Here is a 15,065-nt window from a genome sequence, read left to right as displayed (position 1 = left end):
GCAGGATGAGAGGCTTAATTCTGTAACAAACCCATGTCACCGCAGCAGGTAACACAGAGGAAGCTGCATGCAACTTAAAGATTTCCCCTGGCAGTCACTGAAAGTCAGTAAGAGACACACATTTCATTTCCATAATGCACTTTCACTTCTTTTAACATAAATGGAAAAGACAAAAACCTTAGTTTTCTCATGGAGATATACTAACCATTCCAAAACCTTAGGATATGCTCTCAAAAACATCTGTGTACTGCTGCCAACAGATGTTGTCATCATGATGATTAAAATGCAATGGAAATAGAATAATCCAACAAATCACAAAAAGTATGTTCATAAAATCTATTGCACTGAGCAATGGCAGGGAAGAGCAAAGTATGGGGAGAACACCATGCTACCAAACAAGAGAAGACAGATAAAAAAGACATGAGAATTTGGAGAAACAGTTCACATTTTAAAAACTCCCTCGGAAGCAGAATGATGAATCTGCTTTCCATATAAGATGGGGCATGGCTGGAAGTGAGGAGGTGGCTCTGAAAAGGACAGCCACAGACAGGGAAGTATACATCTGACCAGCTGCATGTCTTTGAGTAACTGGAGTTTTGGTGAACAACCCGAGGCATGAAGATACCACTACAACTATATATTCTCTGACATGGCAATAAGACACTAAGAATAAACCAAATGGATAACACAAGGAAGCACTTCCCAAGGTAAATATTACATTACTGGAAAAAAAAAATAAATAAAAAAATCTAATTTAAAACAAAACGTCTTTTGAGAACTAGGATTGCAGTTTTGACTCAAAAAGAACCAGGCATCAGTAGTCATTGCATTACCCAGATGACTCCATTTTAGCTGACATTATGTTTTACTTTTAAGCAACAGCATAAAAGCAAAGAGGACACACCATGATCTCAAAAATGCCCTCAACAAATGGCAAGGCATTAATCCTTTAGAAACCTATTTATGAAACCATCTTGCCACACCAGTGCCACTAGCACAGGCAAAAAAGGGAAGGAAAGATTACTCCAGCCACCTTATGAAGGCTGTCTCTAATCATGCTTGACAACAGTACTTCTGCTTGCCTGCGCAGCTGACTTTGCCAGTACCAGGGGGCTGCGAAAAAAGAAGCTAGGTAGTTTTAAAACATGAAATTCCTTTTCATGTGAACTGTACAACACTTCAATCCAGATACAGGTACTCTCATTTCAAACTGCCTTGGACAAGTGACTTTCTACAACTAGAGGTTCAGTCAACCTCAACTTCTGCTGCACTATATTTTTTCCCATCTTGCCCTGTGAGCACACTTTGGAAAGGCCTTTTCTTCTCTCATTAAAGGAAACACCTGCCACTGGCTGATTATTTGCAGACTGTTTACTTGCTGCTTTGTGGCACTTCTGACCTTCTCCAGCCTTTTTAAATATCCAGACCTATATTATGCAAGCATCTCACTCAGACCTGAGGAAGGACAAGACTTTTCTGGTTTTGTTTGGGTCACTCAGTCCAACCCCTATCAAAAACACTGTTACTTCCACAGTAACTGAAGTACGAGGACAAAAGCAAGCTGAAAGAAAAAGAAAAACAAAGTTTCAGTAAAAATAAACTCAAAGCAGATAATTGGGTTGATCGCTTCTACTTTTTGTGCACTTCAACACCCTAGCCCTCTGTGTTTTGACGCCTGCAGACATCACATCCTAAGTTCCTTTTCTCTGAGCCTCTTCAATAAGTGTTCTCACTCAAAAAATACCCTCAATTAGGATAGAAAATGAACCAAACACTGGTTCTTTGGATTAAAGCTGATATTCCACACAAGACAATGCTCAGTTTATACCCTTTGAGTTCCTTGAGTTCTAAAGCATTTTCTTAATAAGTATAAAACTAAGTCAAGGGTTTGAAAACACACAGAAAAGACACTGAAGAGCTCTGTCTCCCATAAAGCTAATCCTCCTTCCACCATCCATCCCAAGTTTTATATTTATCCAGGAGCAAACAGGTTAAGAAAACAAAGGGCTATGGAAATGCTACTGTAGGTCAGTACACAGTTTCTCCACTGAAAGTATTACCAAGTGGCAAATAATTGGTACTTCCCAAATATCAAGTAATGGTATAAAGTAGAGTCACCCGCTGACAAAGAAAATGTTCATTAACTTTAAAAACACTCACATATATGGAAAATGCTTTTATTCACTTTTTAAATAAGAACAAACCAGATTGTCAATGAGATTTTGAGGATATTTAAAGTATTGCATCAGCAATACTACTAGTTAAAATCTCAAAAACTCAGATAAGTAAGTTAAAAAGCAGATGATTAAAGGGACTAAGAAACAGGATACAAAATGACAGCTTGGACTCACTGGGAGTTTTTCCATTTCAGCTTGTATTTTTTAAGATAGAAAGTAATTACTTAGATATTATTCTGTTAAATGGGGGGGAGAGGGGGTGTGTGTGCGTGTTTTCTTACTGTCCTTTTAACTTCCTCTATGAAAGGTTGCTAAGGGAATGAATCTCAGTAAGGTCAAGCAGTAGAAACCCTGCTGTGGTTTTCACTGCAGCCAAACACCACTTGAAATTAATGCCTCTTTGTTCTTTTTACCTTTAAGCACTGGCTGTTACTGCTTTCCAGTATTAATTCTTTTTGCATATCTGAATATATAATATCATAGGCAAAAGGAGAGAAAACGGATAGGCACCAAGATGCCACAATGGACTCAAAGAAACAGAACTGCACAATATTTGGGCTAGTATAGACAGCCTCTTTCTGATAAGACAAACATTCCAGGCTAGAAAAAGCACTCCAAACCCACAAACCTGAACACAGTTAAAGCACAGCAATCAGGTCTCCAAATTATAATTAAATGCAAGCTATTAGGAAAAACATAAAAGAAAGCCTTTCAACATATTTCTCATTCCAGTTATTTATTGCCTTAAAGTTATGTAAATGAAAGAAATCTTGGCATATTAGCATATCATTATTATCTGCTTTTGAAATTATTACAGATCTACATATGATATAAAATGAGGTTCCCAAAGTGCTGCAGGCTATGTAATGGTCTCACTTCAATTTTCTTATGGACAAGAATCCTAATAACTCAAGAGCTAGACTAGGAATCAGCATTAGCTTCCCCCTTTTCCTCAGCAGAGAGCGAAACAGAAAGGATTCTCAGGATGGCACTGAGGTTTCAACTTCAGAGCAGGCACATTCTTGAGTAAGGTAATCTGAATAACTTGTAAGTGCATTGTGTGTAAAATGTTTCATTCGTTTGTCTGAAATCTTTTGCAACAGGTTTCCAAATTGAAACCTGTTGAAACCACACAGTATCTACATGTACAAAAAATCACTGTAAGTTCTATTACATCAAAAAAACCCTGTCAAAATGCAAAATTGAACATGTAAGCTGTTTTTCAAAATCATCAACTCAAATATCTATAAATTATGGAAGAATCTCTTGCCAGAAAAGCAACAGGTGTGTAGGCCATTTCCATACTAGAAGGGCACTTTCAGATAAACAAAGAAAAAAAAAATCATATGATTATAATATTCACAAGCAGTATGATTCCAACTGCATTCTAAGTAATTTTTTTCTGAAGGGCAAATTGAGAAAAATGCCTCTAAGCATGAGATGAGATGACAGAGACAAAGACACAGCAGGAATTCCCCTCAGAGGGAATTTACTATGAATAAAAGTATGAAAAACATCTTGATGTTTGTCTAAAAAAAATGAAGAAGTGTTTGACTGTGGTTTCTTTGAAATGGCAAAAAGTTAAAAACAAAGTAACTATTTCAGCCACAGTCTTAGTACGCTGCAATCTTATAGTCGGGTACTATTGTAGCTGTATAACTAGGCTTAGTTTTGTTTTCTTTCCAGTAAATAGCTGTGGCAAGCCATGAATAGTCTCAATAAATATTATATCCCCTCTGTTCAAAGAATGTACCCTTAACTCCCTTCACTATATGGCTTAATGATGGCATGATAAATAAAAACATTAAATCCATCTCATTCTGCGAGTGTAAAGATGTAAGTTAAAATGTAATACTTAGATAGTCAATCCTCTAATCATCTGAAGCTGGAAGATTCTGAGCACAAAGAGGCTCAAGTCATATTCCCTGCTGGACAAATTACAGTAAGTCTAACAATTAAAATATTAGTAAGGGGTATATGGGCATGCATGTATATGTATATGCATATATACAGACTGTATGTCACAATTTAGGATCATTTTCTTTAGCCATTATTTCACTAGAGCAGGCTAAGGCAGTTTTGTATACTCATTTCACATTTACAGATCCTCCTCCACAGTAACGACTGAAAAAAGCTGCCACAGACAAAGCAAGCACTCAGAAAAAAAGGAGAGACGAGAAACAGAGATCTTAACCTTGAAACACATTAAACACATTTGCTAATATTTTTATAATACTTCTTATTTCTGATCTTTAGGGATAATTTCTAGCATGCTAGTTAATAATGTAGCGTATTTTCTATAATGAAATTCTAGATTAAGAAACCCAACTGCAGCTCCTTGATAAATGATGAGGATTGGCAGCAGGATCAGCAAGACCATTAGGTACTGAAAAAGAATTGTAGCCTAACCTGCTGCTGCTCTTGTGTATAAAACCCTTAAAATAGATGGGTGGCCCACACCCAACATGGAAATATTATTAGCAAATCTGCATGTTGAAAGAGAGAGAAGAAATGAGTTTAACCTGTTATGCAGATGGAGGGAGTGAAAAAAAAAATTAAAATCCTTCTGACAAAAATAAAAGCCTTCTAACTGCAAAGCATGAAAACAAGGGATTCCCTATCATCCCACTGCAAATGGGCTGAAACACCTCCTGTGGCAGGCTGAGCATGTCACCTCCGCAGCAACAGCCTCTGCCAAGCTGGGACAGCTCCAAACAGGTCCCATCCATACTGTTGGTGTTTCCACCAAAAACCCCTTTCTACCCTGGGATGCCAAGCTGTGAGCTCACAGCAGCACCCGTTTCTTGTGCCTGACTCCTCACTGCCTGCTGCACCCTGATGCACAGCACTGTCCGGAGCTTGCTCCTCGGGCAGCTCAGCCCCAGCCTGAAATTATAGGAGTCTCTGCAAAAGCAGTGGATGTGGTAGGGGTGGAACTAATGCCAGCACATCCTGGGAATAAAAACCAAGCCATAGCAAAGACAGGTTCCATAGGGACTGCCTCCGAACAGTACAAAATATTTTGCATCTGCAGTTGAACTGTGACCAGAACCCAAATAACTGTGGCTACAAAGTAACAAAGCGCAAGTGGAATGAAGCAACAAACAAGGGGATTTGGATGTTTGCCCACAGTCTGTAACCTGCATTCATCTTCAGGGCCAAACAACAACTTTCCCTCCCATATAAGACATCAGCAGGTTCCTGCTTTCAGCATAACAAAAACACAAGAACGGGATGAGATGGTCACTTTCATTTGTTGTTTTCTTCAATTCTGCAAAACACTCTGGTTTATAATACATTGAGCCACTTAACTATGGAGCATAAAATCACCAGCACAATGAAATGACAGCATCACAGATGTCTTCACTGTGGCAGTCCTTAACAAGTCTTGGTCTTGCCTCAGAGGCAAGCAGGTAAAACTGTTAAGCACATTCATCCCACTGAGCAACAGCTTTAACTGCAGCAGACTAGTAGGAAAAACGTGTAATCGCACAGCAAGACCTCTCTGACCATGGGAGGGAACCCTACCTACACTCTTTCTGTTTGTTTTTTTAAAAGTGTTGAAAGCTCAGATTAAAACGGGGTGGGGGGGGGGGGAGGGGAGCAAAACAAAAAAAAACCACCACAACAAACAAACACCAAAACCCACAACATAGGCAACAATATGTTCTTTCTGGAGAGCTCAGAGTTCAACTGCCAAAAACTTCCAAACAAGACCCCCACATATTGATGAAAACAGTGTGAAATCTCTATTCGAGCAAACCACAGAAGAGCAGATAAAGGTAAAGCCATGTAATAATGAAAGACTCAAGACAAACCATTGGAGAAAAATTAATTGACAACATATTTATATAAACATATCTTTTGCAATTCTTGCAGATGAGAATTTTTTTTTTCACGTTTTACATTAAAAATCTAGGTACAGCCTATGATTTCTAGTTAGGCACCAAGTTTCCCAATCAAATGCAGTCAAATCAATAGAGCTTTAAAAAAAAATTTTTTTAAAAAAAATTGTATTTGCAATATTATATTAATTTTCATCTATTGTTTTGTTTGCATTTTTTATGCTTCCCTTTTATTTTTATCTACTCTTCCATTCATGTATGAAAATTTCCTAACTCTAAAAACAACAGCCTTTACTTCTGGGGCATGTCAAACTACAGCTCAACAAAGCACCTTACTCCACATTCACACAAACTCCTATTTGGCGTAGGTTTATATGGAGCTGGAGCTGGGTTTACCCAAAGGCAGGGGGAGGGTTACCACCATGATCCAGGGGTATCTTTTCAGAGTTGTTGTTAGGCTTTTCTCTTCTATATTCTATAGCCACTTAAGCTTAAGTTCTCCCAACAGTCCTTTACCTGAAGCCTGAAATCTGTATTTCACCACAACCAGGACACAGCTTCTGGCCCACCTGAGGGTTTCTAGCCAGGGACACTTGCAGTGCCTTGAGATAGAGTCCCAGGTTTGCAAGAACTGTGTGCAAATATCACAAGGCACATGCACAGACACAAGTATATAGTCAGTCCTCACCTCCACAGTTCTTTACCACTGGGCAATGCACATATGACAAGTAGAGCTCTGCTTGGGATTTTGGCCAGGCAAATAAATGCAAGTATAGCAATGAAGCCGCTGAGTCCTGTTCTTCCGGTCTGTATTTCATCTTAGCTATCTACTCACTGATCAGCTTATACCTTCTCAACAAATAACTGTTACAAAGCAACTGCAGTAGTAACTTGAAATACACATGCTGAACCAAGACAGTTCAAGAACTATGCCAGGTATGTATCATTGCCAAGTCCTACGGACTATGATAAGAGATCAGATTCACTCAGTGATATACAGCACAGATACCCAAAAAAAACCAGCAGCTCTGAATTGCCCTGAAAACACAGCAGCACACGTGGGACTGACCATAAACCCATTTATGGAACACTATTCTTGATCTTGAATCACGTTCTGATTTTCCAAATCTGTTCTGCTTTCCAGAGCTGACAGCATTTTAACATCAACAAGCACACATACAAGGTTGCTCAAATTAGAAAAAATTCATCTGAAATTGCTATGCAGAGAGAACAGCAAGTTTCAGCTCTAGGAAAGCTCCATAGATATGTAAGCATCATCCACCAAGAAATGGGGTTTTGAAGTGTCACAGTTTCTACGTCCTTTGGATCCCTTCTCTGAAGAGCACTACAAAAGTTAAGCATTAGCTTTCCTATGCCCCAGTTTGACTTACAGCTAGCTATTTCCCCTCCAAAAGCAGCATTCTGAAAACCTACAGGTTAGTTTTGTTTGTTGTTTATTTTAAACATGCCATCATGTTTTCAAGACCAGCTGAAAACTTGTTTCCCGCTCATATCTCATACACAGTCTCTTTTCAACACCAGTGGCAGGCTCAAAAATCACAATTTGAACTGAAAGCTTTCAAGTGTTTCTCATACCTTTGAGCTTATTTGAATCCTCAAGTCACAAAAAGTTTACCAGAGTACTAGCTTAAATATACGCCATCAGCAAACAAGCACTTACTATCTCATATCTCAATCACTTAAGAGAAACTTAGCACATAGTTCCTTTGGAAGCAAGGATATAATTTAACATCATGTTTGTGATTTGAGCTCATTTTGTTAAAGTCATATGAAAAGAACAATGATTGCTCATGTATATTTTCCCCTGTGACAGTCAGTGAAAAAATAATTTTACCCTCAAGTAATTGCCACATTAAAAAAAAAGTAATATTCTACAAAATGCAACAAGTGCTTGCAAGCACAGACAATAAAGCCCTATTTTATGTGTACACCAGGGTATGTTTATTCATTACTGTTACAACCCTTGCCACTGGAGTTCTTTTGCACTGACTTGCTGAACTTTGTTATAGAATGTGAGTTCAATGGGCCCGAAACAATCTCTTTACATATCAACACAACATGATTTTGTTTCTGCAACACAAATTTAAGTGAAAGACAAAGATGGAACACAATTTACAATTTCTGTTAATTACTGTTCCCTAGCACCTGGCACAACCATTAACATTGTGACCACCATGCCTTTTGAGAAAAAGCATCTCTAAATTTTGTTTACCTATTTCAGTCAACAGCAACTGTCACAATAGTGCCCTTCTCCGTCTAAAGAAAAGTCCCCAAAGCTTTTTTTCAAAACTTTACCACCATTTTCAGCACCTTCCAGCATTCAAAACTGTTCAATTTGTGAGCAGCAAGGTATCTTCTGTTTGACCTCTAGTTCTGCAAATGCACTGTTCCTACTGAGAAAACCGCACAGTTACTGCTCTCCCATGCTTCCTACCTATGCAGAAGTTCTCCAGCTGCACAAAAAATGCCAAGTCAAAATCATGGTAAGAACTATCTCCATCAGTAATTAAAGTCTTGTTACTATGCAATAGACCTTGTTGCATGGAGGGATCACTTCTCATAATTTTATCAGCACCTTATCATTGAAAGGAAGGTCCTTGTTGCAGCACTCTTTAAAAAGGACTTAAGGAACCACTTGCAATGTCATCTCACAAGAATGTGCAAAAGACACTTCAATAAAAACAGTATTTGTGATTGGTTTGATCACGTTAACTATTCTGGTAGTAGTATCACAATGGTCTATTTTTATTCCGGCTTGGTCTTTACTATAAAAAGTTGCATCACTATGAAACTAATGCTTGCAACATTGATTTCCATGACGCTGCTCAGAAAGAGACTGCAGAAGAATAATGGGGATGTCAGGGTACTTCATATAGCAGTAGCAAGAATCTGAAAGTAGTCTGGGCAGCACATTTGCTCCAAGTTATTTCGACTAATTAACTCAATATTCTACCGAAATAAGCAGGACACCTGTACAGTGAGATACAGTGCAATTTTGAGTAGACACCAAGTAACAACGGGCAGGGAGACAGTGCTCAGTAAGAGTAGCCCAGCAACTTGCACATCCCGTGGATCATTCTGTCAGTATGCTGTGTAACAGTTTCAAAAGTAGGAAATTAAATTTTACATTATAAAAAGACCTGAACCAACAAAGTAAGCCAGGAAATTGAGCAAAGTCTGATACTCTTAGCTCTCCCACTGTGGCAAGGTTTTACTCTCAGATAAGATCACTTTGTAGTCCTCCCAAAAAAAGACACATTGATATGCCTTAATGAAGTAGTGACAGAGAACAATTTCTCTTTGGAATTGTGAACATTCATTGACCACTTCCTTAATTCTCCAGCATGAGATCAGTTCATCAAAGAGCAATTCTAGCTACGAGAGACACATGAACCATGAAAGGGCATCTTGGAAGGGATAGGAAGAAATATCTTTATTTACATATATTCAGGTACTACAAAGATTCTTTATCAAAAATATTAAGAACCTAACCAGACTCCTTTCTGTGGCTTCATCATGGATTTTCAACAGGGAAACTTTATTTTCTTAGTAGTTTTCATAAACACAATACTAATTATCAAGGCTGGCAAATAAGCAAAACAAAAAAAAATCCTACTAGATCAAGAAAAATCCTCCAGTTGGTCATGCTTTCTGCTTTCAGTAAAACTGAGCAAAGGGACTCTGTCCACAAGACTGTCAGCTCAGATCCCAGGACATTCAGAATAGTTTCATAAAGTTTTACTTCTGAGAAGAGACATTGTTGAATCATTCAGCCAGCCAACTACTGTCACTTCCATGAATATGAATGAGCTCCAATATAGGACACTGAGCTTTTGCAAATGTAAGAAGATCCAATTGTTCAGAGTTCATCTTTGCCAATAAATCAACCCACCATTATTTAGAGATTTTTACTTTCCTCTAGTATCTATGTGGGTGAAGTTTTGTTTTCCCCTTCTTCCTATTTGCATAACGATTTTTTTTCATACCACCTTGTTAAGCTTTCAGAGCAGTGGGAGGAATCCTATTGTTAATGGGATCAGACCCTCGAAAAGGCATATATTGCTGTTTGTGCTGAATGTCCATATTAACTAGCACCTACTCTGAGGAAACAGCAGAAGAAGTTGTTCAGAGTTCATGAAAATTAACATTTGGTGTAAATTTGTAACCATAATTTGCATGTACACAACTTACACATAAATACATATGGATTAACGCAAATTTCATACAGGGAAAGATTCACTCTGTGCTTGGTAAAACTCAGGGTAAGGTTGGTGATGAATCGGGGGTTTTTTTAAATATTCTAGTCTGGGTATATATACAGCTCTCTGTTTCCAGAATAATTACAACTGAAAAAACACAGCTTCTGAAATAACCTAGGCCATGATTAACCTTGGATTCATTAAATTGCAAATAATACATTTTTAAAGTCTTATTTGTAAAGGCAAGCCAATTAATTTAAACATTTCCCTTTACAAAAATCTAATTGAAATTATTTACCTACATAGCTACTTGTCAGATCTTACACACTCTGGGAAGGTTTTGAGCCGGCGACTCGGCTACCATAGTCTCTACCCATCCCCCTAGGAGGGACCTCCGCTCTCACGGAGGACAGAGCTGTCACCATCGGCCGCCTCAGCTCTGCTCCCCCTTAGTGCGCGCGGGGGCAGATGTTCAGGGAGACGTGCCCGCTTGTGCCCCGCCATCTCCCGCAACTACTCCCGCAGCCATTTCCGCAAATGTCGAGTTCTGCCCGGCGCCGCAAGAAAAAAACCCTCCAGGGGAGAACCCCTCGTCTGCCCTGCCCCACCGCGTCCACGCGTGGGCTCACTGGGGGGTGATGGACGGGGAGGCAGTGGGGCCTGGCTTTCTCTCGGCAGCGAAGGAGAGAGGGAGTTCTTGTGGATCCAGGAGCCGCCTAGACCCCTCTGCCCTGCTGGCTCTCCCGTGGCTGCCAGCCTGGGCTGCCCTGCGCAGCACAGCTGGGCACGGCGGGGCTGGGCACGGCGCCGCAGCCGCCGCACCGCTCCGTCCCTCCCCTTTCCTTGTAAGATAGCGCCAACCCCCGACCGAAGAAAAGTTTCCAGCCGAGCGCCAGGAGAGGTCGAGCTGCCTCCGGCGCTGAAACCTGTCCGCCAACGGGCCGGGCCAGGCCCGCTCTCTGCCCCGTCCCGTCCGAATGCCCAGCCCACCCACGCCGTGGGTGCCGCCCCGGAGCTCTCACCTTCCTGCACCGCATGGAAAGGGTTGTTGGCCTCTATGAGCTTGATGGAGTAAGTGATCTTCTCGCTCTGGAGGATGTCGTCATTCAGGTTCAGATCCGACACTGCCTGCTTGAACACCTCGTCGTCCTTGGCAGCATTGCCTTCGAAAATGGCACCTGCGGGGAGGAAGGCGGCGTGTAATGAGAAGGGTTCGGCCCTGCTCCTCACTGGCTCAGCTTGCTCCCACCCGTTCCCCCGAATCCCCATTCTCCCCTAGGCCGTGTAGAGCTCGAGCGGGCTTGCACGATGCCAGGCGGGGGCAGCTAAGGGGGCAACGGGCGTCCGTGGGGCCGGGACCCAGGCGTCGGCGGCCGCGCTGGTTGCGCGGCCTCGTCCTGGGCACGGGGAAGTGCAACGCTCCTCCCGACCACTGCTGCTCCACCGTCACTTGGGGAACCCTGAGCCAGAGCCACAGCGAAGTGAGGGACTCGCTTCTCCGGCGACGGGTAAGGGAGAAGGCTTGGACATTTTACCACCTTTTTGTTCACTGCTTCGCCTCTCCTTTTGTTGCTGCCTTTCGGGCAGCGGTTTTATTGAGGCTCGCATGCATACACCAACAAGAAGCCAGGATTTGTGTCCGGTAACCTGGAAGCTTTAATGCCGCTGTCCTGTCTATGCAGTTTAACGTGCAAACATCTGGCGATGTGTGTTACGTAAGATCCCCTCTCTACGGAGTGTGTGCGTGTGCCCACGCCAGGCTTACAGCCCTGCTCCACGCAGCGGTGGGAGATCTTCAGTGCTGGCCACAGAACAAGAAACAAAACAAAACGTCTACCCCCGCCTGGAGAGGTCCTGCTGATTCACACTGTGCTTGCCTGTGGCTGCAGGCTCCGTGTGCTGCCCGAGTGAAATCACAGCTCTGCACACAGCATCCCTCCTCTCCTGCCCACAGGACCGCTATTTCCGCGAGGAGCTAGTTAGCAAACACCACTGGGGATGAAGTTCGTGCGGAGAGAAGCCGCGGTGATACCGTCCACCCTCAGGAGAAGCGGGACCGAGAAGAAGAGCCGCGGAGGCTGTTTCGCCCGCCACCCCTGCAGCGGCCCGGGCACTTCCCAAGACGACTGTATTGTCTCTCTGCCTCCCCGCGGGGCTGGCCCCGGTGCCGGCCCCTGTGCCCCCGGGCTCTGCTCGGCCCTGGGGAGCGTCCCTAGGCCGGAGTTCCCCGCTGCGGTCAGGGCTGACCCCGTCTCCTTAATGGCTCCGCAATGCTGTCTGCCTTGGCTGCGCCCCCAGGCTCCAGAGGCGAGCGGCGCCGACCGGAGCCTTCTCCGAGGTCTCCGGAGTCGCCGCCGCCGCACGGGGCTACCGCCCCTGCCGGGAAACTTGTTACAGGGCTAGTCCTCCCCTGTCCTTACCAGCCCGGAGTCGACACGGGACCTGCCTCCCATCTCCGTGCAGCCTCCCGTCGCCAGGATAGCTCGTGCCCCGGTCCCTTCCTTTATTTGATCTCCCATCGTTCCCAAAAGGCTGGTGGGAATTACGGCTTTTCGTTTGCTGGCTGTACTCCTGTCCCCTCTATCATCCTCCACAAGTGATTCTCCTCCTTTCCGCCCCTAAACATCCTCATTTTCGTCCCTGCTGGTACCTTTCAACACCAGCCAAAAGGTGACTGCAGAGCCTTGCTTTTGCTCGCCAGGCTTCCCGCGGATATCACCATCCCTTGCTCCCAGAAGCCATAAAAGTTCACATCAGCCTTTCCTTTGCCTCTTATTCATCCCTCTCTTCCTCCCACTGCTGACCTAGCCTTCTTGCTGCCCAGGGGTTTTAATGAGATCTTATTCAAACCACAAGTTGCGCTCACAGACACACACACACACAATCACTGCAAATCTTGCCGTTCTAACCCTTTATCAGCCAAGTTTCCTCCCCCCGCATTCCGGCTCGGCTGACACCTGCTACAAGAGATGGAAACCAAAGGATTATCTCCCTTAAAGTTTTCCCTACGAGCACGTTTAGACTATGCCTCTCTCCTGCCCGGGTGCTGGGGGCGGTTGTTTGTCTTCGGTGGAGAGAAGGCGCGGGGAAGAAAGCCTTTCCACGCAAACAGGTCCAAGCGCAGGCTCCCCAGCCACATGGGAGACTGCAGCGGCGGCCCCGATGGGTTCCCCGCCCCGCGCCCGCTCCCGGCCCCGCAGCCCAGCCCGGCCCGGCCCAGCGCACAGCCGACATTTCGCCCCTAACTTTCAAATCGGGGGGGATTCAGCTGCCTTCCTCTCTTCCCTCCCCCTGTCTCTCCGCGGAGTTCGGCTCAGCCGATGCCTCTGACATTGCCGCTGTTAAACGAGACGCTTTCTTCATTTATTTATCTACCACGTCCCTCTCCAACCCCCCCGCTCCCTCTCTTACCAATGTGGATGATAGAGTCCGCCCGCACCGAAACGCACTGAAATATCCAGGGAAAAAGCCAGAGCATCAACACTTCCATTTCCAGCCTCTCGCACAGCACATCAGCCCGGGTTTAGTGGAGAGACAGACCGGGGAAAAGAAGCAAAAAGGCGCAAGGGCAGGTGGAGCAAGGCAGCAGGCGCGGAGGGGGTGGGAAGATGCCCAGACACCCCCCGTAGAGAAAAAAAAAAAAAAAATCCCAAATTCCCCCCGCACCCCAATAATTTTCCAAGGCTGAAGGAAAGGAGCTATGGAGGGGGGGAAAGAAAAAAAGAAAAAAAGAAAAAAGCTAGGGCTACAAAAGCAGGGAGGTAGATCCTGGGTTGCCAGGCGGCGCGGCGGAGCCTCCAGCGCTCGGTGTGTGCCGGGGCGCCGGCAGACCGCGAACTGCGGAGCGGCCCCCCCGCCGCCGCCCGCCCCCCCCGCGCCACGTGACTGCGGAGCCTCGGCGCTCGGTGCCGCCGGGGCACGGCGCGGGAGGGAGCGGGCGGCGGGGCGCGGGGCGGCGCGGAGGGAGCGGGGCGGCTGTGCCTGAACGGAGATTCATTGCCATTAAATATATATATATTCAGAATGTATATATGTCTATATATATAGAACGTATGCGTATCTCCCAGGGCAGGAGGGGTAAGGGGCCGATGCTCCAAGCGCAGGGAGCAGAGGAGGGGACGAGGTGGGAAGGGGTTACCGGGCGCCTGCTCTTCCGCGGGGCTGCAGCCCCTTCCCGGAGGGCGCCCAGCCTTCGGCGGCTTCCCTCACCCCCCGCCCGGCCCGGGGCGAGGCGGGCGCGGAGCGGCGGGACGCCCCAGCAGGTAAGGGTCGGGGGCGCGGGGCTGCGCCCGTGCTCGCCCAACTTCGGCGACCGGGGGCGTCAGGGGGGTTGCCCCTTCCTCCTTCCACACACTCGGGCCCGGGACACGATCCGCTCTTGACAACAGAAAATGAAACGCGAGATTCTTACCCCCGCGCTGGGGGCGAGAGGGTGGGGGAGAAAAGTGGTACAGCAAAACCGTTTCTTGTTTTGTTCTAGCTTTCAATGAAATGTAATTCATAAATTGGACATGCTCAGGCTCAGAAGACTAATTCATCCCCTAAAACAAACGCATCAGTGATTGCAGGCACCCGAACGTGACAAGCGTCTCAATATGCCAAGGATCCAGAGAAAACAAATTCATTCAGGAGCCCGAAACGTAATTAAAACTACTGCCAAGAAAATAAGAGCAGGATGTTATCAAGATTATTAAGTGGGGCTGAGGCGCGGACCGCTTTAGCAATACATGTAGATAAAGTCAGCATCTGGACAGCAGGAGAAAGAGCGATTCCTGGAGGTCGCAGTCTTTTAAGCGGAAGTCTAGCAACAAACAGAGAGCTGA

General features: G+C 44.8%; 1 protein-coding gene across 3 annotated transcripts in view; it reads right to left on the bottom strand.

The window, feature by feature from the left end:
- Positions 1 to 14,056, bottom strand: part of GRID1 (glutamate ionotropic receptor delta type subunit 1) — a 504,645-nt gene extending 490,589 nt beyond the window's left edge. For all 3 annotated transcript variants that reach the window (XM_051617448.1, XM_051617449.1, XM_051617450.1), the window contains exons 1-2: positions 13,654 to 14,056; positions 11,265 to 11,420 (exon numbers count right to left, since the gene is read on the bottom strand). In XM_051617448.1, the coding sequence (XP_051473408.1) occupies positions 11,265 to 11,420; positions 13,654 to 13,732 (235 nt within the window). In that variant the 5' untranslated portion in view covers positions 13,733 to 14,056. The remainder of the gene's footprint in view (positions 1 to 11,264; positions 11,421 to 13,653) is intronic.
- Positions 14,057 to 15,065: the final 1,009 nt, after the last annotated feature.

This window comes from Apus apus, chromosome 4 (genome assembly GCF_020740795.1).
Source record: "Apus apus isolate bApuApu2 chromosome 4, bApuApu2.pri.cur, whole genome shotgun sequence".
Taxonomy (NCBI): domain Eukaryota; kingdom Metazoa; phylum Chordata; class Aves; order Apodiformes; family Apodidae; genus Apus; species Apus apus.
The sequence above is the reverse complement of the archived record's forward strand: the minus strand, read 5'-3'. Positions and strand labels throughout refer to the sequence as shown.